This window comes from Dipodomys spectabilis, unplaced genomic scaffold (assembly GCF_019054845.1).
Source record: "Dipodomys spectabilis isolate Male_0828 unplaced genomic scaffold, ASM1905484v1 ptg000215l, whole genome shotgun sequence".
Lineage (NCBI taxonomy): Eukaryota > Metazoa > Chordata > Mammalia > Rodentia > Heteromyidae > Dipodomys > Dipodomys spectabilis.
The window spans coordinates 5,485,383-5,510,430 of NW_024870892.1; the positions used below are offsets into that span (position 1 = coordinate 5,485,383).

Sequence of the window (25,048 nt, forward strand, 5' to 3'; positions counted from 1 at the left end):
CAAGGAAATGAGGGCATTCTCTAAAGCAGCAAGGTCAACTCCCTGAGCAGTTTTTACCAGGGCATGTGGAGACAGTTGCCAGGCAGAAGACCAGAGTGTTGGCTCTTGGCACTTTCTTGGCACTGTGTCTAAGAGTCCCAACTGGAAGAATATGGTTATTGCAAAGCCTCAGCTCCTTGAATGACACAATTACAATACTTTGATGCACAATTGTATTATTTAAGCCACTGGTTTAAGTAGTATTAGTGCACAAACATGCACAATATTTTTTGGCAGTACTGCAGTTTGACCTTAGAATCTCATACCGGGTAGGCAGACCCTCTACAACTTGAGCCTTTGTTTCTACTCCTTGAATTTCTTCTCCTTCTCTTTCTTCTTCTTTGAGACAGCGTCTCTGGATGTATCCCAGGCTGGTCTCAAATATCTGATCTTCTTAGCTCAGCCTCCACAGTGTTGGGATTATAGGCAAGCACCCCCATGCCTGGCTCCCAAGTGTATCTCAATTGCTGCTGGCATCGAGGACTCAGTTCTATTCCCAAAGAATTGGATTTGCCATTGCAATGTTATCTAGGCCGCCTCACCCTGAGCGGGGACACCAGAACAGAATTTAGTGGTGTCTCTTTCAAATGAGGGCACATATGTACTTGTGAGAGCAGATTTCCCTGAAAGGCTGAGGAGCAGTTTGGGTATAGTGAGGATGTTAATTACATCTCTTTCAAAGGTATTGAAAACCTGCAGAAGTGAAGGGGAAATACACAATCCCAGTGGATGAAAGTGACTAAATCTGATGCCATTACTTGTAGATGAGGAAGGCGATGGCTCGTGGTGACATCTAGGGAAAGTGCTTACTTTGAGAGTGTTTGTTGCAAAGCCTGCAGGTGTGACAGCACCTGTGACAGTGTCCCTGCAGTCCTGTCTGTAAGTTGACACTCTTTCACTTGTCCCTCATTTACGTGCAGTGGATGACAGAAAATGACAGGGTGGATGTGTTCTAAGAAGGGTTCTACCTTCCCATACGCTACTACCGCGCCACTTACAGAGGAGACCACGTCACCAAGGTCCCAAGGTGCCGCGGTCCCCTGAAGGGGAAGGTGTGGAAGGATTCCCCCTGCAGAAGCCTGAGTCTGCGTGGAATGATGTAGCAGTCTGTCATCAGGGGCGCAGTGTCCACTCAAGGGCGGATGCCCACTCAGGGGTGGATGCCCACTCAGGGCAGAGTGTCCACTCAGGGGTGGATGCCCATTCAGGGCAGAGTGTCCACTCAGTGGCGGAGTGTCCACTCAGGGGCGGAGTGTCCATTCAGGAGCATGTGCCTGCTCAGGGGTGGGTGCCCACTCAGGGGTGGAGGTCCACTCAGGGGTGGATGCCCACTCGGGGGCGGGCGTCCAATCAGGGGAAGACCCTGTAACCTCCGTTGGAGATGTAGGTGCTGGTCAGGGAGCCGGCCTTCCAGACCAGACGTGACTGGCTGCAGTGAGCAACGGGCTCTGTCCCTCACCACGTCCATCCTCTGGTGACAGGGGAGTCTCCCTGGATGGACCCTGGAGGCTCTGTGTGGCGGACCCCACGGGACACGGGATCCTGGAGTGCCGTGACGGCGCAGGGGTGGCCGGGATAGGCTGGACTCGGGACCCCCAGGGGGCGTGGGATTCTCCTTCGTGCTCCCAGCAACTGCCGGACGCCTGAGCGGATGCCCATGCACCTTCGGCTCCAGCATGGCGAGCACAGCCCGACCCCTGTGCGGTGCCCACCTGCACTTCCCTTCCTGGTCCCAGCCCGCGGGGAAATCGATGGACGGCTAGGTGTGATTCCACGCCGAGGCTCTAGGCTTGTGGCCTCTCTGCCCTTCGCGGCAGAGACCGGCTCTCCCCGCTCTCCCCCGTCCCCCACTCGCCCCCGCTCGCCCTCCTCGACATCCCCATCCCAGCCGTCCTCCCTGGCCCGACGCGAGGCGTGGACGTCTGGCACGCCGTGGAAAAGCCTTCCCAAAAACTGAAAGTGAAATGAGGAAGGCGGATTGAGCAATCCGCGGGTGGCGAACGCCCCGAACACCCTGCGCCCCGCGAGCGCGCGCGCGGCCATGCCCCGGGGCAGCGAGACCACAATCCGGGGAGCGCTCGTGCGCGGGGGACCCGCACGGCCACCGAGGAAATGACCCGGCCCCCGGGCTCCCCGCTCCTCCGAGCGCAGGCTGGCCTCGGGGCAGCGGCCACGCCTTTCCTGGGGCCCTGAGAAGGCGGGAGCCATGAGCGCGCCGCGGGCCCGCAGCCTCCCGCCGCCGCCGCCGCCGCCGCGCTCCGCGCGGCTCTCCCGCGACCAGAAGCTGCTGGCGGCAGCGGCGCTGCTGGCGCTGCTGGCGGGCGCGCTGGCGCTGCTGGCGGTACACCGCGTGGCCGCCCTGCACGGGGAGCTGCGTCGCCTCCGCGCGGACCTGCGGCGCGCGGCGGCCGCCGCCCGGCCCGGTGCGGCGTCTTCCCGACTCCAGGTGAGCGGGGCGCGCGGGCTCGGGGCGCAGCCCCGGGTCCCCCACCTCCCCCCCCGCCCCGCCCCGCCCCGGGCCAGCGCCGACGCCGGTCCGTCACCCCGGGGCTCTCTCTGTTCCAGGCGATCGTGCCCCTGGCGGCAGCGGGACAGAGCAATGCCAGCCGGAGCGCCCGGCACAAGCGCGCCCTGGAAGGGGCGGAGGAGACCGGTGAGCCCAGGGTGAAGGGGTCCCGCTCAGAGCTCAGACCGGCGGGTGGGCGGGCGGGGGTGGCCCCGGGAACCCAAGCCACAGGTGGCTTCGCAGCTCTGCGAGGCTGCGCGAAGGGAGAGATCCCAGCGGGAAAGGGGCCCGGCGAGGAGGGGAGGCGGGAAACAGCCACTGACAGGAGTGAGTGTGCCCACCGACACGGGCGCGTGTGCCCAAGACACCGCTGAGCGTGCCCACCGACGCTGCTGAGCGTGCCCACTGACCCCAGTGAGCGTGCCCACGGACACGGGTGAGCGTGGCCACCGACACCGGTGAGCGTGCCCACGGCGCAGGGCGCATGTTCATGGGAGGGCATTGCGTGACCGGGGGAAGACCCCGCGGAGCAGCGCGCGCGCCCATGCTCTCTCTCTCACACACGCACGCTTCCCCCTCTCCCCCCCACCCCATGCACATGCACCCATACATAGCAAGTCCCTCCCCACCTGCACACCACCCCTCATCCTTCCTGGGGCCCTGGCCCTGCGGGGTGGCGTCCCCTCTCCAAAGGGCTCCACAGTTGGGAACTCCTCCCCACCGGATTTCTTCCCACGAGGGGATGTCTGTGTGCTGTGCCTTCACCATGGGTCAGACACGTGCCACCGCGCCTGTTCCACGCAGAGGTGGTTTTCCTGGGCATCTAGAAAGCGCCGGTGTGTGGGGAGGGGGGGTGGGGGGGGGTGCTCACACCTGCGGTGCGCCCTCTGCGGGTCTCTACCAGGGACCCGGGATCCCAGGGCGCGGGACTCACTTCGCTGGGATTTTCGAAGGGGAGGGCAAAGCTCTCTCTCCCTCACCACAGGCCCGCTGGCCCCAGCTCCCCTTCCCACGCGTGCCTCACTGATCGTGGCATCGATGACCAAACCTGTGGGCCTCTGGCTACAGGAAATTGGCTCTGTGCATTTAAAACCGGAAACCAACCGCACTTAAAGTCACTTCCACGCACGAATTGTTTTTTGTATGTTTTATTTCACCTTCCCAAGAGCACAGGCAGTTTGCTGTGTGTGGGTTTTTTTGTTTCTGTCTCATAGTCTAGTCCACTGACGTGTAATTCTCATTTGTATTTATGAAATCATTTTTGACATGACGATTGTCATTTCTTCTGTGCTATATAGAACATACACGTGTGTGTGTGTGTATCTTTAGTTTCTGGAGAATTTACATTTGGTATGATTTATAATTTCTGTATTGTGAATTATGAGCTAAAGAGAATGACTGGGCTAATTATCGCTATGCTTTTCGAGTGTTATCAGTGTAATTCACAATACAAAATTTAGTGAACCTTTTTGTCTACATTCTTGCTGCAGTAATTCTGTCTTTAAGTTTTGATTCTGACCAGTTTCCCAGTTACAAAACAGTATCTCAACTTTATTTTACTGTCTTGCCTGTTGTACTGACCATGCAGTGAACACCTTTTTCTCTGTGTGCACATGTGTGTGTACATGTGTGCCAGCGTTGGGAATTGAATTCTGGGCCCTGGCACTGTCCCTCTGCTCAAGGTTAGTGCTATACTACTGGAGCCACAGCTCTACTTTGCACTTTCCCCCCCCTTTTCTTCCCTTCTCTCTCTTCTCCCTTCTCTCTCTTTCTCCCTTTCTTTCTTTCTCCCTTCCTTCCTTCCTTCCTTCCTTCCTTCCTTCCTTCCTTCCTTCCTTCCTTTCTTTCTTTGTCTTTCTTTCTTTCTTTCTTTTTCTTTCTTTCCTTCTTTCTTTCTCTCTTTCTCCCTCTCTCTTTCTCTCTCTTTCTTTCTTTCTCTTTTCCCTTTCTTCCTTCTTTCTTTTCCCTCCCTCCCTCCCTTCCTTTCCTCCTTCCTTCGTTCCTTTGTCTTTCTTTCTTTCTCTCCCTTTCTCTCTCTTTCTTTCTTTCTTTCTCTCTTTCTTTCTTTCTTTTTCCCTTTCTTCCTTCTTTCTTTTCCCTCCCTCCCTCCCTTTCCTCCTTCCTTCCTTCCTTCCTTCCTTCTTTCTTTCTTTCCTTCCTTCCTTCCTTTCTCAAAATAATTCATTGGTAACCCAAATCTCAGATTTATGCCTAGTCTGACCTCAAAACAGGATCCTCAGATCTTAGACTCCTGAATAGCTAGGATTACAGGTGTGAGCCACCAAAGTCCAACATTTCCTGCATATTTTGATTACTTCTAATTTTGGCCGTGCTGATTTTTATTTTTAACTTTTCATGGTCTTCTTTTTCACATTTTTAATAACTTCCTAATTAGTCATGTTTATAATTTTTTTCGCAGAATTTTGTTCTTTTATATAAGAAAATCCCTGTGATGGATTTTTTCCATGCTTTTCTTTTGACTTTCTCTAATACAGCCCAGTTAAAAATATTTGTGCTCATGATCTTTTAGTTTGCTCTATTTCCGGCTACTTTGACTGTTTTATGACTGTTTTGTTTGATTTTATCAGGAATCTTTCTGGTGTTTGTGTGAGTCATTTTATACTGGTATTAACTTCCTCTTTTTTTCTTTCCTTTTTTTCCCTTCCAGACTGCTACCTAAAGCAAATTGTATCAAATGATTCTTATTAACTTCTTCATTTGGAAAATGAAGTTTTTCATATGTAATTTGAGTCTGTTTGAGACTATTTTAGCATTGATTTATTGTTTTATTTATCAACTTCAAATAAACAACATTCAGTAAATTTTTCTTATAAAGGATTTCAATATCTAGTATGGTATGGATTCCTCAAGTACCTTTAATTTTCTAGGGTACTATTACCTTCCTTCTAGATAGTGATTTAAATTAATCTTAATTTTACCATTTGAATGAGTATATTTCAGCAGATATTAAAGAAAAATAAAAATAGAGTTAAAAATGAATATTTTCCTAGGTCACAATTTGCCAAAATACTCCATACTGATACTTTGAAATTTTCCTCCTGTTTGTCTATTTTATATTCAAGTGTTGTTACAGCATGCAAAAATTATAGAGTAATGAAAATTTCCTTACAATATTAATTTGTAATTTGTAGACAGTTTGGTAACAGAATCCTCACAGAGCAAACAAAAATTACTCAGATTCTACAGCTGATTTGTAATCACCATCATAAGTAGAGTTTTTTTTAACCAACTTTTAATATAAAAATAATGACTATATAGCACACATTATATATATGTATTACTACATGAACATATCTGTTATGTATATGTGCATATATTACATTTATAACATTACACATATATTATGTGTATATATGCAAGACACATAGTATATGTATACTCATACATAATACTTAGTAAATATCATAACATCCACAGATCCAAGATGGATGCTTGAAGATAAGAATTTCAGGGACAGGTAGGTTTACCATGCCTTGACATTGAACTTGACATTGAACTATTATCCTTTCATTGAGGGGAATTTATTAAATCTAGCTATTCTACAATGAATATCTATGAACCTAAGAAAGCTGTGTGAGATGTAAAGGTCTTTCCCTTTTTCTGGTCAGTGCATTCTATCTTTGGAATTGGGAAAAGTCTACCCGGCTCATCTAGGCAGAGTTTTATTTTTCTTTCCATTCTTGTTGTTCTGATTTAATGGAAGACCCAGGAGCCTTAGCTTGTTCTTTTCCTTTAAAAGTGTCTACTTACACCCTCATTCATTAGCTGACTATATCCATTTCAGAGACATTAGTGTTTAATTGGAATAAGTACTTTTTTTTGGCAATAGTGAGTAAAGAGATGGACCTGGCTATCTTTCAATCTTTCCAAAAGCAAACTCTGCTTTTATTTAGTTGTAAAAGTTAGTAATTTGGCTCCACTTTGTTTTTTCTTAATTTATTTTCTGTCTCAAATTAAAATTTTATAAACCTTAATGTATTTCAGAAGGTCAGGTTTGATTACAGTGTAATAAACAGAAATGTGGGGAAATCCATGATTTAGAAAATTGCCAAATAGCTCATCATGGCCAAAAATTCCTTTTGAAGTCCAACAGTAAGTTAATTTGGAGATATTCTCAACTGAAAAAAAAATAACAAGTCATGTTTCTTTGAAAATATTACATAATACCATTTATTTCCAAATGAATCATGATGACCTTGATTTGAACGTTCACCTAAGTATCATTTTATTCATTTCCTTTTTTTTGCTGGTTGTGGAGCTTGAACTCTGGGCCTGAGCACTGTTCTGAGCTCTTCAGCTCAAGGCTAGCGCTCTACCACTTGAGCCATAGCACCCACTTCCAGCTTTTTCTGTGTATGTGGTGCTGAGGAATCGAACCCAGGGCCCCATGCATGCAAGGCAAGCACTCTACCACTGAACCACCTTCCCAACCCCCATTTTATTCATTTCTGTGAATTTAACTATAAGCATCTTCAGAACCTCTCTGATAAGTGAATTATTTCAGAATGTTTGCTACCAGACTTAATCAGCTTATTGATAAAAATCAGGGAACATTTCCATTTTTTCCTTTATTAGTCAATTGGAATTTAAAAGCCATTAAGAAATACAGTTGTTTTAGATTACAGAAAGGTAAAATTACTTATTATTTCATTGATTATTTTTACTAATAATGCTTATTGTACTTGTCTCAGTCATTAATAGTTTTGCTTTTGGTTTGTTTTGTGCCCATCCTGGGGTTATAACTCAGATCCTCTTGATGTCACTTGACTTTTTTGCGCAAGACTGGTGCTCTATCACTTGAGCCATGCCTCCAGTTCCATCTTTTTGCTGGTTAATTGGAGATAAGAGTCTCAAGTATTTGTCTGCCCAGGCTGGCTTCAAACCCAGATCCTTAGGTCTCAGCTTCTTGAGTCAGTAGAATGTCAGGTGTGATCAACCAGCCCCCTGCTCCCTCTCTCAATTGTAACAGGAAAACACTGCTGAACTGATCAATCCTATTTTTATCTGTGGCTCAGGTGTGATATTTGTTTCACATTAAAAGGAAGAGGTAAAACAAAATGTGTTGCACGAAAAAAAGTGTCTTTTATGTTCTTATTTGTTAACTACCTACTCAAGTTTCATTGGTATTTCTGTTGCAATTGAAAGGATCAAATTAGCAATTTATAAAGAAAGTTTTTTTTCTTATTTTCAGCATTGTATTTCTAGCTTAAAATTCCAGGGGAAATTTCTCAGCAGACTTTCTTATGCTATTGTCTCTCACAGGTTCAGAACTGTAAATATTACTCCGTAATTTCGGACTGCACATTTTAGAAATTTTCAATTAAACACTGAGTTGTGAATCATCCCATCATCTTTTTAAAAACACATTGAGAAGTGGGTCTATAAAGTTCTCTTTCAACTCTAAATAAAATGCTTGTTGGACACTACGAAAACCTATATTTGCACATCAGTTAAAATAAGCAAGCTAGATTTAGGCTATGCAAACAAAGTGTTTTGTTTTATTTTTCCCTCCCTGCATATGCAATAGAAAATGTACTTAGTTGGCTCTAGGGAATTTTCTTTAATTCTGTCTTTCCTTTCTCCCTTGGGCATCTTCTGAAGTCCTCTACCTGTGGCATATGTTGTGAATTGATGTTTCCAGGAAGTTTTAGCAACTGCAGCCTGACAGAAAGCTCATGTTTCATTTTTAGTAAGAGCTCACTCGCATTCAGATATCTTGCCAAAAAGCTTGTCTCTGGCTTTCACTGAAATGGATGAGATTTAAGTTCTGGTTCACTCTCAACCCCTGAGTGTTGGGTGTTTGTACTTCCTATGCTTTTTGCTGCTTGAAAGGTAAAGGCAGATAGACAATGGATACTTAAGTGTTAAGTTGCTTACAGTTTACATGTTTAATAAGTGCTAAACATTGTTTATGTTTTAAGTGGTTGCAGAAGTTGTATATTCAATAGCATTAATTCAGGAGTACTACTGATGTATTCAGTTAGTCATTATTTAATATTAGATTTTAACAAAATACCCACAATACCGTTTGGAGTGATCGGATAAGGTTTATCATGTATTTGGTAGACTTGAAAAACAAAATGACTAACCCTGCTTTCTACACAGCCGGAGCAGTCAATGTGAATTTGATTCAGTTGTGCCAATGGTGTTTTGCACAACTCAGTAGCAGATAAAACTTTTCTAATGTGTACTGGGTTTCAAATCTATATATTAAATAGGCCCATTTCATAACTCAAATAATAGCATGAAAGCAAGGTAAAATTTATGCTTGTGTGAGCATTTGTGAGAAAATGAGTCACACACTCCCTTGTGTCTTATCACCTTAGTTCCCACAGCTGCTGTTCAAGTAACAAAATTGTGTGTTTTGCTTTTCAGTCTCTCAAGATTGCCTGCAGCTGATCGCAGACAGTGACATGCCAACTATCCGCAAAGGTAATGAACGGCTACACCCTCCTTCCCCAGGGCCCCTGTCCCCCAGCACCCTCTGTCCCCCGGGATTCTGTCCAGTCCACTTGCTCTCACGTCAAGTCTAACATTACAACTATATCGTAGCATTCTGCCTCAAAACTTCTCGCAATCAGATGTCACACAGCAACATTTATGTGACTCAAAATGCCTGGGGAATCAATATTTCCACTCCTGATAATCTGATAAACAGAATTAGCAGTAAGATACTAGATTTAGACATTTTAAATAATTATATTCATAACAAGTTTTTTATAACTTCTTTTTGTTGTTGTTGTTGGTCATGGGGCTTGAACTCTGGGCCTGGGCACTGTCCTTCAGCTCTTCAGCTCAAGGCTAGCACTTTACTACTTGATCCACAATGCCATTTTCAGGTAGTTAATTGGAGATAAAAGTCTCATGGACTTTCCTGCTTAGGCTGGCTTTGAACCTCAATCCTCAGATCTTAGCCTCCTGAGTAGCTAGGATTACAGGTGTCAGCCACCCATCCCCAGCCTATAATTTTGGCTTCTATGGGGATACAGTAGGACCTGTGTAAGCATTACTACTATTGATGTGGTTATAAAAACTTTAATATGATCAGAGCAAGACGGAACAAAAAATATGTTCTTTTTCATGTTTTTTAAAAAAAATGTTTTATAAAGGTGATGTACAGAGGGGTCATAGTTACATAAGCCAGGTAATGAGTGCATTTCTTTTTGGACAATGTCACTCCTTCCCTAGCTTTCTCCCAGTATTTCCTTCCTGTTCCCACCTAAAAGTTGTATAGTTCATTTTCAACATAGTGTCTAATGAGTACCACTGCTGCATTTGTTCACCTTTGGTCCCCCTCTATTTCTGTGCCTCTCTCTTATACTCCCAAAGATAGATAAACAAATAAATACGACAAAAAAGAAAACAAAAACAGCAGCAACAAAAACTATTGTTTCCATTTGCTGGTGTTCATTCGGATAAATACTATTTTATATGATCAGATGCCCATAGGTCGTGCACTTTTGTGTTTCTCTCCTAAGAATATCCTCATTTGGTTTCATTGTGTGTGAATGTCTAGAGACCTGTATAATTCATCATGTGCCAGTGTATTTTTTAAACTATTCAGTATGTTTATTTGTGGATTTATAGGTACATTCTAGCTACCACAAGTGAGTGAAACCATGCAACCTATGTTTCTTGGGGTTACTTCACTTAATATAATTTTTCCAAAGTCTTTCCATTTCCTTATGAATGGTACAATATCATTCTTTCTGATGGATGAGTAGAATTCCTTTTGTCCACTGCGGGGCATCTGGTCTGATTCTATATCTTGCTATGGTAAATGCTGCAATGAACACGGCTGTGCTGGTAGCTTTAGTATGGACTTGTTTTTGTTCTATTGGATAAAAGGCCAGGAGTGGAATTTCTAGGGTTTGTGAGGAAGCTTGAGACTGTATACCAGCATCTGGTATTGCTAGTTTTCTTGATATTAGCCATTCTAACTGGGGTGAAGTAGAATCTCAGTTGTTTTGATTTGCATTTCCTTTGTGACCAGAGATGTTGAGCATTTCTTCATGTGTCTATTGGCCATTCTTACTTCATCTTCTGAGAAGTCTTTCTTTAAGTCATTAGCCCATTTATTAATTGAGTTGTTTCTTTGAGGGTTTATTTGGGGGGGGGTAATTTTTTGAGCACTAAGTACATTTCAGATATTAAGCCCTTGTTTGATGTATGGGTAGTAAAAAATCTTTGTTCTGTGGGCTTTCTATTTAGTTTATCAGCTATGTCCTTTGCCATCTAGAAACCTTTAAGTTTGATGCAATCCCATTTGACAAGGGATCCAAAACACAGGTTGGAAGAAAGACAGCCTCTTTAACAAGTGGTGGTGGTAAAACTGGCTCATCCATATGCAGAAAACTGAAGCTAGTTCCTATGTATCACCTTGTACCAGAATAAATTCAAAATGGATCAAAAACCTCAGTGTAAGGCCAGAAACTATGAAACTGTTATAGGAAGGGCTCCTAGAGTTCCTGGGCACAGAATGGAGCTTCCTAAATAAAGACCTATCAAATCAAAGAAAAATTGGATAAATGGGATTGCAGCAATTTTATTTATTTTTTATTTTTTGGTCGTTTGTGGGGCTTGAACTCTGGGCTTGGGCATTGACCCTCGGTTCTTCAGCTCAAGACGAACACTCTACTTGAGCCACAGCACCACTTCTGGTTTCCTGGTGGTTTTATTGGCGATAAGAGTCTCACAGACTTCCCTGCCCAGGCTGGCTTTGAACTACAATTCTCAGATCTCAGCCTCCTGAGTAGCTAGGATTACAGGCGTGAGCCACCAGCACCTGGCATAAACAATATTTTTATAATTCTCTAACATCAAATTATTACTTGATAATTGATTATTTTCTCAGAGGATTAAAATATTCCTAAGTCAATTTTCAGTTTCTTGAAGCTTTCTGTAGCATTAATTCTAGACAACTAAATATTTTCCAGAGCAAGGTTTTGTGGAGAATACATTTTCAAATAAAATTTCAAAACCATTTTCCAAACAAAGCACCACCTCTAAAATTAACCCAAAGAAATGACTCTAGAAATAAGAAGTTTCGAGTCAAATAAGTTTGTGAAAGTCCAAGTTGGGAATTGACGATATTCAACAGCTTCAGACAATACAAAGTAATTAATAAGAGTGTACTGGAGGGGAACATGGGATGTTTTGTGTGTTTTACGTGTTTTACGAGACAACACATGATGGTTCCGTGACTATGGAGTACCAATGGGTGTATGGAATGACATATGTTTAATTTTTATGTTGCTGGAGTTCACTATCAGATTGGTGTAAACAGACAAAGAAAAGAGGCCACACACAAGTGAAATGTAGAGCATAAGGTAAAATGGCCCGTGGTAAACTTTATGATGGAAGGAGCAGGGAATGTCTGAGCTGTGACTCCCGGAGTGGGAGTCTGAGATTACTGGCAGACGAAAGCAGGGCCAGAGGAACGAGGCAAACCATCCAGTGCAGATAAGGATTGTGGGTTGGCCTTCTAACAGTTCCTTGGAACACTGTTTGGCATCTGTGATTTCCTATGTAACGTTAATTATCATAAATGTCAAACAAGTACTCAAGCAAACCATTAGAAAAATCTGTGATTGCTTATGCTCTACTTTCTCCTAAATCATGCTCACAATTTTTTTTTAAAAGGAAGCAAACTATTTCCTAGGAATGAAAGCAAAGCCAGAAGAATGCCATAAGGACCAAATTTGAGCTTAAAATAGTAATGGGAGGGGCTGGGAAGATAGCTCAGTGGTAGAGCACTTGCCTTGCATGCCAGAAGCCCTGGGTTCGATTCCTCAGCACCACATAAGCAAAAAGAAAAAAAAAACCTTCTGGAAGTGGCACTGTGGTTCAAGTGGTAGAGCTCTAGCCTTGAGCTGAAGAGCTGAGGGACAGCGCCCAGGCCCAGAGTTCAGGCCCCACGACCCGACCCAAACAAAATAGTAATGGGAAAAGATTTTACACATCTCGATATAAGAAAAAAATAGTCAGAATGTTCCAGTGGTGGAAAATGGTGTGTCCAGTACACCCCAGTGTGCATGCAATGTACAGTGTGTGGAGTGCAGCCTGCATCTGCCCCGTAGCAGGGATGTAGCCTGGACTGCGGGGGCCCCAGTTCCTGGACCTTTCAGAGACACAGGTTAGTTTATGAACCTTTGGATCATATTTACCTGTTACCATGCAAGGGCATTTTTACCAGTGAGACAGGAAGATCTTGGTGAAGAGAGGTTGTACTCATTGAAATAATGTCTCTTGCCAGTCATTCCCATAATTTTCCTGTTTATTCATCTGCCTTACCATCTTCTGTGAAAAATCAGACAGTTTGGAATCACAATGTGGTAATTCTGGCAGCCATATTCTGTCTCTGTCTCTGTCTCTGTCTCTCTCTGTCTCTTTTCTCCATACTCTTGTTGCTTATTGTTGTAGGCTGCGGCTGATCATTTGTTCAGTGACATTTCCAAAGACAGCATTTTGTGAAGTCTCTACTATCCCATGTGGCCACCAAAGACTTTGGTCTACTATTCTGCAGATGGGTGGATAGGACACTCCTCTTTAGTCTGAATTTTGATGAAGATTTTCTTCAAGCCAAAAAGAATACAGAATGCAGAATACAGACTGGCTCCATGCTGTGACATTCCTTCAAAGCTAGCCAGGTCGCCTACAGTTCTGCCTAAGTCCTCACCTCCTCCATGAACAAAGCCCATCACAAAGCCAGAGCCCTAAGGCTCTTCGCTGAGCATGTCCCAGGATCTGGGCCTGCCCATTGCACTCAGATGCTCCCAGTATGTGGTGCCCTTTCAGAGCCTGTGTTTCCCCAATGCTTCTCTTCACTGTTTTTTTTTTTTGGGGGGGGGGAAGGGGCAGGAAATACTGGGCTTGCCCACCCTGGAGGTCACCACCAAGAACTCAGGTGGCATCTCCATCACTGCCACCAATTTAGAGAATTCCTCACTGAATTGCTGCTGTCCTCTCTGCGTTAAGCATTCTCTTGGTTACTCTAAATTTTAATTAACTTGCAACATTAAATAAGTTGATTTTATGTGGTTTTACCAGCTTGTTTGATTTAGTGAAGGGACAGAGCCTTTGAGTTTTCTACCTTGTATTTTTCCCAGTATTTTCATACTGGCATCTAGAAATCTTCAGACAATATCGATTGATTCTTTCTCTAGTCTAATAGAATATTAACATTCTTTTAAACATTTTTGTTTTCTGTCTTTTGACAACAGTATGGTATTTCTATTTATGTATACACAATCAAATATTTCTATTTCTATTATGTGTTTTATCAACTCATGCTACAAATGATGTAAATGATGAATTATCAACCTATCTTCCCCTTCCCAATATTTGCTAGTTGTATACATCCCACATTAACCGCCATGTGTTTTGGTGTTACTTTTATAGATGGATGAATTTGATAATCATAAGTCCTGTGGCTCTGATTCCCTTCTTCATATGTTTCTTTTTTAAAAATTTTTTTATTGTGAAAATACTGTACAGAGGGGTTACGATTACATGAGCAAGATAATGAGTACATTTCTTTTTTTTTTTTTTTTTTTTTTTTGGGTCCAGTCGTGGGGCCTGAACTCTGGGCCTGGGTGCTGTCCCTCAGCTCTTCAGCTCAAGGCTAGCGCTCTACTACTTGAGCCACAGCACCACTTCTGGCTTTTTGCTTATGTGGTGCTGAGGAATCAAACCCAGGGCCTCAGGCATGCAAGGCAAGCGCTCTACCACTGAGCCACCTTCCCAGCCCCGATGAGTACATTTCTTATCAAGCATTGTAGCCTCCTCCATTGTTTCCCCTTCCCATCCCATCCTCCCCCCACTCCCCCCCACCCCTTCATATGTTTCTTGTCTGAATCATTTTATGTTGCTTTCTTCAAAATGAATTAATGAGAACAATGTTCATTACGTGCTCAACTATAAAATTTGTTTACTTGAATATTTTATAGGAAAACTGAGACAAGAACAAGCTTTCTCCCCAGAAATGGCTTGGCTCTCTGGCCTGACATAAAAGGATTCTTTCCTTTCTGTTCCTGTTTCTTGTTTCATGTTGGTAATGAGGTTTGAACTCATTTCATGTTGGTTAATGAGGTTTGAACTCAGGGCTCTACACTTTTGCTTGGCTTTTTCTGCTCAGGACTAGTGCTCAACCATCTTCATCACACTAATACTTCTGTATCGTGTGCTAGTTAATCGCAGACAGGAGTTTCTTGGGATTTGTCTACCTGGGCTAGAATTGTGAGGCTCAGATCTCAGCCTCTTAGTAAACTGATTACAAACGTGAGCCACAGGTACCTAGTTTTTCTGTACTTTTGTGGGAGGCCCTGATTTCAGTTCAGCGCACACACACACACACACACATACACGCTCTCTCTCTCTCTCTCTCTTTCTCTCTCTCTCTCTCTCTCTCACACACACACACACACACACACACACACACACACACACACACACACACACACACACGTTTTGCTGCATATCCCCTGTGAGCTAGTCATCTCTTTAAATCCCAGGGAAATTGCAGTGAACCCAAAGTAGATAATCCTTGATCTCCAAGAAGTGAAGAGTATGAGTTACATGTTGTTTTGAGGGAAAAAGGTTGGAGCACAAAAATCAGCATTCTCTTTTCCCCACTTTTTTTTTTTTTATTAGCATCGATTTGTTGTGCATTTTGCCGTGTTCGGAGGCACACACAATAACCTTGATCATACTCTTCATCACTCCCACTCAGCCCCTCCTCCCCTTCCCAAACCAGTCTGAACCAGCTTCAATGTTCCAACTGTCATGCATATACATCGTATATCTTTTGTGTGCACATGTGGGATTGGGGCTTGAACTCAGGGACTCATTCTCATTAGGCGTCTTCACTTATGGTGGGTGCTTTGTCACTGAGCCACACCTCCAGTTCTAGCTTTCTGCTGGTTAACTGGAGATGTGAATCTCTTGGGTTTGTCAGCCTAGACTGGCTCAGAATGAGGCTCAGGAATGCAGGTGTGAGCTACCAGTGCCCTACTCTGTAATGTAGTTTGATTATATTCATCCTCCTTTACCTTCTCTGTCTCTTCCCTACCTGCTAGAGCCCAGCCTTCAGACGGGACCTGTTTTCCATTCCTGTCATTCACTTTTAAAGTGTGTGGTAATTGTTCAGAGGGGTTTCATATTGGTATTTCCCACATGCATATGCAGTTTATTAATCAGTTAAGGCCCAAATACACTCTCACATTTTCATCCCCATACCTCTTATTATTCAATAGCTTCCATTTTTGCTAACTGCATTCATAGAAGCAACGGATTTTGGTACATTCATGCCAATATCCCAAGCTTATATTTACAACAATCCCCATTACAATAATTCTTCTTCACTGGTTTTAGCAGTCAGTATTTAAAAGTTCCTTGGGCATTTAATCTCATTTAAAGCAAATTAAATGCTATGTTTTACCACTATTGGGATTACATCGTACACAAACAGGTAGACATGTTCTTGGATTTCCTATTAGTAATGGTGATGATTTCTGGTGTGTTGATGGTTTTATCTAGTAAAACCCTGGGAGAATTTCACTTTGGGGACAATTTTTCCTAGGGAAAACCTTCCTGGAGCCCTTCTTTGAGAAAAGAACATGAGGAAAATCCCCACCTAAGGGATGCACCAATCATTTTTTGTTGTTTTTGGTCATGGGGCTTGAACTCTGGGCCTGGGTGCTATCCCTCAGCTCTTGAGCTCAAGGCCAGCACTCTACCACGTGAGCCACAGCACCACTTCCTGTTTTCTGGTGGTTTACAGAGATAAGAGTTTCACGGACTTCCCTACCCGGACTCGCTTTGAACTGTGATACTCAGATCTTAGCCTCCTGACTAGCTATTACACCGACACCCTACTTGGATGCACCATTCTTGGGGAGATAGGATGGGTGGCTCTTGGAATGCAGACAAGAGCATATGCTAGGAAGACCAGGTCTGTCTCTATGCTCTTTCACCCTCCTGCAACCCCATCTCCCTGCCTCCTGCTCCTTCCCATTTTCTAAGGTACTATGACTTGGAAGTCCTCCTAATCAATTTGTCCATTGTAGCTTGAACTTACAGTGCAGTGTGCTTTGTTACCACCTACCATTCTTTAACTCTTTAGAAACTTTAAGAAAGTGCATGGCTCTTATTTTGTATTCCTATTACAAAAATCATATTTGTAATGGGTACAGGCATTACAGAAAATAGTATGAAAGTCCTTCAAGAAATTAAACTAGAACTACCTATAATTCAGCAATTCACCTTCGGGGTGTATAGACAGAAAGGAGAGGCAATCAGTGAGAGAACAAAAGAGTCATTGCCACATATGTGCTAATCCACCCTCTGGTCACAATAGCCAAGTAAAATAGCCAAGTAAATCGGCAAAGTAAAATTTCAAGACACATATGGGTCACAGCCATTCATTAACTGGGAACATTGTATGCCATTACTTAGACTGTGAAAATTTTGCTATTTGATTCCACTCTTCCATTTCCACATCTCTAAATTTCTATTTATGTATTTACACCATTAATATCTCCCCGGTTTCTCAATCTTTAGCTTGAGCATCATCATCACACCATTAGTTATATAACATAACCGTGGGAAAGACAGTTTATAAAAGGAATGTTTACATTGTCTTAGCAGGGTTTATGTCGAAGAATACTCAGACTTGATTCTGGCTCCGTCATTTCATTCTCCTGCTCACCCTGCGTGATTTTGGCCCGTGATGAGGCACCCCTTGTCTGTTTACTCTGTGGCTGATGTTTTCTAACTATAACTTCATCCAGTACTGAGCAAGCTCTGAGAATTTGTATAATGAATAGAGTACACTTGAACTTGAACATGATTGATTATTGTTGACAAGTTCTCAGTGGGTTTCCCTGAGACAAAATTTATGTCTCAGTGACTTCCCCGGTGAGTTTCGTTCTGTTGCAAGATTGAGGGGAGGTTTTGTTTATTTTTTAATTCTCTTGATGTTTTTCTCTAAGCTTCACACAATCACCCCTTCTCAAATAACCAGAGAAAATTCTCTACTCATGTGTTAGAGAGCTTTTGTCCATTCTTTACTTGAAGTTCTCCCACAGTGACCAGTCTTTTTCATAAAATAGCTGATGTACAGGACCATAAAACAAACTGTATATATTCACCCAGAATCCTGCACCTGCCCAGGAGAATAACAAGCAATGGAAGAGAACAGAAGACTGTAATTTGTTTGATTTTTCCCCCTTTTCTGATATGATTCTCTTCCAAGTTTCTAATTTCATTTAGCAATTAAGTAGAGGTGGAAATTACTTTTCTCAGTTTGTTTCCTCATGAATAATTCTTTTTGTTTGTAGGCTCTTACACATTCGTTCCGTGGCTACTCAGCTTTAAAAGAGGCAAAGCCCTAGAAGAAAAGGAGAATAAAATAGTAGTGAGGGAAACCGGTTACTTCTTTATTTATGGTCAGGTAAGTCTGATCCTGAGTTCTACCTCCACATTCCAGCACCTTCCATTCTGGGCCCACTCCTGACAATGTTCCTTGGTTTGTTCCTCAGGTTTTGTACACTGATAACACTTTTGCCATGGGACACCTAATACAGAGGAAAAAAGTCCATGTGTTTGGGGATGAGTTGAGCCTGGTGACTTTGTTTCGCTGTATTCAGAACATGCCGGAAACACTACCCAATAATTCCTGTTATTCAGCTGGTAAATAGGAGTTCTTTCATCTGCTTTGGGGAATGAAGATGGAGATTATGGAAGTATCTGGGCTGAACAATGCAGACAAGGGGCCTTCGAATATAAATAGGCGAAACATTGTTCCTCCCTACCTGGTGTACTTTTTACTCACAATCAGTGAGCAAACCAGTTTCAACTGCAAGAGTTTGAAAGATTACTAATAGGTATACCTTTTTATGTAAATTAGGAAAGGTAGTAAGTTTTAGACAATTTTACCTTGGCAGTAATTTGCGAATGTATTTCTCCCATTATTTATAACAACAGTTAGAGAGCACTCACTCAGCACATACCCTTGCCCTGTATCTGACACTGTAAAATAAAACAAATAAAGAAACAAAAAAATCTCAGCCAGTTGACAAAGTAATAGCTTAGAACTGGAAGCATGGTTCAAGGGGTAGTGGGCCAAGCTAGCCAGCACCAAGTCCTGGTTTCAAACCCCATTATTTCAAAAAAAATTATGGAAGTATCTATAACAAAAGAAGAAACAAAGGCTGGGAAGGTGGCTCAGAGATAGAGTGCTTGCCTTGCATACATGAGGCCCTGAGTTTGATTTCTCAGCATCACAAAAGCAGAAAAAGCAGAAATGGCACTGTGGCTCAAGTGGGGAGCGTTAGCCTTGAGCTGAAGAACTGAGAGACAGCACCCAGGCCCAGAGTTCAGGCTCCACGACCAACAAAACAAAAACAACAAAAAGCAACTAAAAGAAGAAGTAATAATCTCTAACAATCACAGATAATCACCATCTGCTAGGCTCCCTTCCTGTGACTCAGTTAATCTGCTTATGTCAGGGAGAATCTGAGACAGAAGGAGATTACCTAACTTCTAGATTGCCCGGCTACAGTGTATCCTAGTAACTGGGTACCAGGATTTGGTTTATGCTGGTCAACTCTACATGTAGTGGAAGAAGGGACTTCAGTGGGGCGCAGGGTCAAGGATCCGGAAACTTTGCAGTGGCTTCCTCTCACATTCAGACAGGTGACATCCAGTGGACAAGGGCACTTTACAAATGACACTGGAACCCACAAGTCAAGGGAAAACCCTGACTTTAAGCTCAGGAGCAAAGAGGCTCCAGAGAAGGGCAGACTGTATTAATTCCAGAACCGTTAGAGCTCCAATCGCTAACGTTTTGCTCATTTTATTTCACGGGATAGCTTCAGATTAACCAGGGATAGTTTTTCAAAACCCGCATTCACATTGAGTGTGTTTATTTCTCTCTAGAGGTCTTGTCAAATCCATCTGAACCTGGAGGAAAGCGTTCAGTGGAAGACGGTTACACAACAGATGCAGTGTTGGAGCCAGTATTAGGAAGTCCTTCTCGAGTATTTCAAAGAAGTTCCCAAACAGGCATCTCTCCCCCTGCCCCCCAAATCAGTTAGAAACAAAGGGAAATAGTTCACAATAACTCAGTTGACATCTTCACAGACCTGCAGCTCCAGGCAGCTCTAGTGGCTTGGGGACAGGAGGAGTCAAATCAGAAGTCCCTAATTTCCTTAAGAGCCCTTCGCTGTGTCCAGCACAGATCACAATTTATATTGCAAACTAGTTATAAACAGTAAGGATGCTCCAGCTCCTTATGGATTCTCATTGGTCAGTACTTAGAGTTTCACAACTAACCCTTAAAAACTCTTTTGCCCCCGGCTTACCTTGACATCCTGTAGGCATGCTCTATCTAGTTTTCTGGGTAGCTTCATTATTTAAGAAATTACCTCAGTTTCTTTTCTTTCTTTCTTTCTTTCTTTTTTTTTTATCGATCGTGGATCCTGAACTCTGGTCCTGGGCGCTGTCCCTCAGCTCTTCAGCTCAAGGCTAGCGCTCTACCACTTGAACCACAGCGCCATTTCCAGCTTTTTCTGCTTATGTGATGTTGAGGAATCGAACCCACAGTCTCATGTATGCAAGGCACTTCCCAGCCTGTTACCCTAGTTTTAAAGATATTTCTCAATATGAATACCTCAGTGTAGATAGATGACAAGAGTCATTCTCTTGGAAATCTGTGTGAAGAAAAAATTGTTTAAAAATAAAAAAAAACCTACCTGGTTGTCCACAAGTAGATCAAATGAACTAAAAAAAATCAAAAACAATTAAGTATATATGACTAAGGAAACACTGTACACCAAAAAGTGAATTTTACTTATTATTTTAATAAAAATTAAATGTGCTTATTGTAGGGAAAGTTTCAATTGATTATGATATTTTGGAAGAATTGAAATGACCGGTAACTTAATACTGGAATTTAAAATAAAACATGCACACTAACTTATTTTTTCCTTATTTTTATGTCTGTTGGCATTGGGGTTGAACTCAAGGCATCATGTTCACCTGTTTGACTGGTGCTCTGCCACTTGAGCCATACCTCCAGTCCAGCTTTGGAGATAATTTCTCATAGACTTTTCCTCCTGAGCTTCCTTTGAGCCCTAATTTTCTGTAGTTCAGTATCTGACTAATAAAATTTCAGGTGTGAGATACTGGCACCTGGCCACACATACTTACAGAAGTTAATATTGCTTAATAGTCTGTGATCCATAGTTGGTAATTTCAAATTGGTATGGTAAAGACAAATCAATAAGTAAATCCTAATTAAGAGATCTTTATTGACTACCTAAGCTGCCAATACGGAAATGCTTTGCTGATTTCAGAAAGCATAACATATTAAACATATAAACCTAAAAACAAATAGTTTGTTGTCCTCTTAGCACAATCTAATACCAAAAACACTATCATCCTAGCTCCCTGTTCTCTGCCTGCCCCAAAGGGTGACTGATACCTGTGGAGTGTTCTGTCAATCAGTACTGTGATGTTGAAGTTAGCCTGCGTGTGCCCAGCTTAGAATAGGTCAGGCACTAACATCACTGTGTTCATGAACATAAATTGATACTGACTCTTAATAGGACAGTACTACACCCTTTTAAATTGTTAGTTGTAAGTCCTGGTCAGTCAAATACTAATTATTTTGTTTGTTCATTTCTTTATTCCTTCTCTTTCCTTTTCTCCCCCCCCCCTTTTTTTTTAAAGTGTGGCCACTGGTTTCCTAATTCACCAAATATAGTTTCTGAACTGTATTTTGTACTCCTCATTCACAGAATATTTCACTGTCAGTGAGGTACCCACAGATAAAGACTTTTTTAAAGGAGCTTGTTTTTGTGGTACTTTAGACAATAAAAACAAACATGGCAATATAAGGAAGCCTAAATTATCAAAGCCTCTACAAGGAAGCCCAAATGATAGCTAAGCAGGTGATCTGGACACCACAGAAAAACTATGGTAATACATAATTTGATATTTTTAATATTTATAACAAATTCATTGTAAAGTATACCTAGGAATATCCAGTGAGACTGTATGTGCATGTACAATTTGTCAGTATTGTTGTTTGTTCGATAAAATTAAACAAAACTCACCTCCAATTATATAATAATCTCTTAAGAAGCAGAGCATGATATACTTAGTTAACTTTGCTATTTGAATCCTTTTGAGTCTCTTTTTATAAGCAGAAGATGGTAAATCTATTTTATCTGTTCCATCTTCTCCTGCTATTTACTTTCTTTTTCAGAATGCTAACTAGGTTAGACATCTTTTCTTTATCCTTTTTTCTTTGACTGAGCAATCACCGAGTTGCCTTGTGAATCCCTCTTTTCCAGGCATCGCAAAGCTGGAAGAGGGAGATGAACTTCAACTTGCAATACCCCGAGAAAATGCACAAATATCACTGGATGGGGATGGAACTTTCTTTGGAGCTCTGAAACTGATATGATCTGTTCGCTCTGTGTCTGTGGCTCCTTCTGCTCTCTCTGTACCTCTGAGGGGAATCGTTTGAATGGAAATACCAAAAGGGGAAAAATGTAGTTACCATGGCCTTCTCTGAGCTCTGTTTGTTTTGGTTTGCTAAAACTGAGCCAAAACAGGAAATTTAACAGACAAACTCAGCCAAAGAGTGTCATGTGAATTACAAGAAACACTGCTCCTATTCCGCAAGACAGAATTAAGTTGACACTTCTCTGTGAATCTGTGCATAGTGCTGCAATGCTAGCTGATTTTTTTTTTTTTTTGGAAGAAGAAAACAGTTCAAAGAACAATCAGAATGTCTTCAAAAGTAGAGATCAAAATGTGGAAACTTTGCACTATATGAGTGCTATTATCGCTACTTTTCAATGAGAACTTCATGAACAGAAATTGTAACAATTCTACATTAAGAGGTTCTGAACACATACCCAAGTAGATGTAACATTAGGATTCATCTTCTCATTTCATGACAGATAATCTCCCTCCTTTTCACTTCATAGTATGGAAAGATATTAAAATTTTGCATCAGGTATATAAAAATAATTAAAAGTTTATGTTTTGATGTGCTGGCTAAGTTTATTCTAAACATGTTAAAAGTTCAATATTAAATAAGCAAATTGAAAATAAGATCCATGTAATATTTAATTTTTATCTCTAAATTTATCTGTTATCCAGGCATCTTTTATGGGATGAAAGAATTTCTTAAGCTGTATATACAAATATGTATTTTTACAGTTAATTTCAGTTACTGCAGAAACTTCCAGTGAAGGACACATCTCATTTATGTATATAAAAGCACTAATTGAAAAGTGGCTATAATGGCACTTAGAAATTAAACTGTCTAGAAGTTAGTGAGTACATTTAGGATACAATAATATAATTTTCCTTTATTTCTAGTTCCTCTGTTTCAAGTTACTGCCAGCTTTAAAAGACTTTCACATGATTTGCTTAACAAATTTGAGTGTTAACCGAACCTCTCAGAATCCTGCAGTAAGAAAAAGGCTCTTGTGGTGATGTCTCAGAGGAACTTACCATCTTCATTTTATAAAGACTTGTACTTGGGAAGGCTCTGATATGTATCAGTCTTCACATGTTTCTGTTTTCTTTTTTTTTTTTAATTTTATTTTACTGTAAAAATGCTGTATAGAGGATTTACAGTTACATGAATAAGGTAATGAGCACATTTCTTGTCGAATATTGTTACCCCCTCCACTGCTCTATTTCCACTATCCCTTCCCTCCCCTGCGTATTCAGTCTTCTCATGTCATGACCTCACAGCTGTTTCCAATAGGCAGCTTACTTCATTAGTTTAGACAGTAGATAGAAGGAGACATCCAGTTGGCCTTTATTTTCCCATCTGCACTAAAATATTTTACAAGGCACTTGTCAAAACAAAATAATTTAAATTTTGTTTGTAAAACTAAGTTGTTTAAACCCCTAGGTCCAGTAGTTTTTGATTTTTGGTGCAATAAAACAGATGAGAAATTTACTTTTTTTTTTTAAACAACATCCTAGTTAAAAAAGAGGAAGCAATAGGTAGGGAGGGGTTTTGACTTTGGAGGAGTGGTTGGTAATTTTCCTAGTGTTGCTGCTAACTTAGATTGCCAAATAAAAACATGGTCTGCCTCATTGTCTGACTGAGTTTGTCAATACCCATCTTTTGACTTGTCTTATATAATTTTAAAAATCACATGAGAAACATCATGAAACATTATAAATACGTTAATATATTACAATAAAGTATTGTAATTGGAATATTTCCCATATCTGCAAAAAGATCTGTTCCTATACTACATTACAGTTGCTATTTCTTTTTTTTCCTTTTTTGGGGGAGAGGAGGGGCCTGGACACTGTCCCTCAGCTCTTCACCTGAGGACAAGTGTTCTACCACTTACACCATAGTGTCACTTCTGGTTTTCTGGTGGTTTATTGGAGATAAGAGTCTCACAGACTTTCCTGCCCGGGCTGGCTTTGAATCGTGATCCTCAGAACTCAGCCTCCTGAGTAGCTAGGATTACAGGCGTGAGCCACCAGCACCTGGCTGTTGCTATTTCTTAGAGCATAAAATTTAACATGAATTGTAACAGGCTCACATGATCTTCATTGTAACCTATAGTTTGTAGCCATATTCTTTGCAAAGAACTATTTTAATTTTTAATTTTTAATTAGCACACATTAATAGCCTGAAGGGGGTTTCACTGTGATAACCCCATAGACTTTGGACAAATTCACTCCCCAGTGCAATCCCATCCCCCACTCTCCCATCAGTGTTGGGTAAGTTTCATTATGTTCTCTCTGCACACAGTATATATACATACGCATGCATGCATACATACATACATACACACATATTCTTTTCTCTCCATCTTCCCCAGGTCCACACGACAATGGACCCTTTTTACACTGATGCTCCATTATCACCGTTGCTGTCATCATCATTTTGGGATCTAGATTTTCAAATGCATCTAAACATCTTTAGTTCCACTTGAGAGTTTCAATAATAATAAGCATTGGCAGTCATCCAAGCGGTCATGGACGCATGGGGTGTCCAAGGTTACCTAAAGTAAAATAATTAGAAGCTGAGCAACAACACAGCAAGTAGTCTTTGGCGAGAAGGGTCTTTGGGTCATTGTGCAAGGTGGAAGTCATCTCAGCATGAGGCGTTATTGATGTACTAATGATCGCTTGAAGTACGCATCCTTCTACAGGCTCAGTTAAATCAAGTGTGTGAGGGTGATGCCTTTATACAAAGCAGATGCCTGTAACCAGTTTGCAGATGCGACTGACCACCCCGGCCTCTCAAAGTCTGCACCTCCCTCCACCACGTCATCTGTCTCTCTCTCCATCACCTGTCTTCCACCACCTGTGACCTCCCCCATCATCTGTCCTTCCCCATCATCCGTCCTCCCCATCTGTCCCCTCCCATCTGTCCCCTCCCATCTGTCCTCCCCTAGCTGTCCTCCCCCAGCTGTCCCTTCCCAT

General features: G+C 42.1%; 1 protein-coding gene across 1 annotated transcript; it reads left to right on the forward strand.

Moving 5' to 3' along the window:
* Positions 1-2,245: 2,245 nt before the first annotated feature.
* Positions 2,246-22,628, forward strand: Tnfsf13b (TNF superfamily member 13b). Its single transcript, XM_042696998.1, has 6 exons — positions 2,246-2,521; positions 2,605-2,692; positions 8,942-8,998; positions 17,905-18,017; positions 18,106-18,256; positions 21,925-22,628. The coding sequence occupies exons 1-6, from the start codon at positions 2,246-2,248 to the stop codon at positions 22,035-22,037; spliced, it is 798 nt and encodes a 265-aa protein (XP_042552932.1). The 3' UTR covers positions 22,038-22,628.
* The last annotated feature ends 2,420 nt before the right edge of the window (positions 22,629-25,048 follow it).

Bases quoted from the DNA above. Each gene is read 5' to 3' on its own strand.
- Tnfsf13b (XM_042696998.1), top strand. From the start codon at position 2,246: ATGAGCGCGCCGCGGGCCCGCAGCCTCCCGCCGCCGCCGCCGCCGCCG. The intron at 8,999-17,904 runs GTAATGAACGGC...TTTTGTTTGTAG, and splicing joins CATGCCAACTATCCGCAAAG to GCTCTTACACATTCGTTCCG. The intron at 18,018-18,105 runs GTAAGTCTGATC...TTTGTTCCTCAG, and splicing joins ACTTCTTTATTTATGGTCAG to GTTTTGTACACTGATAACAC.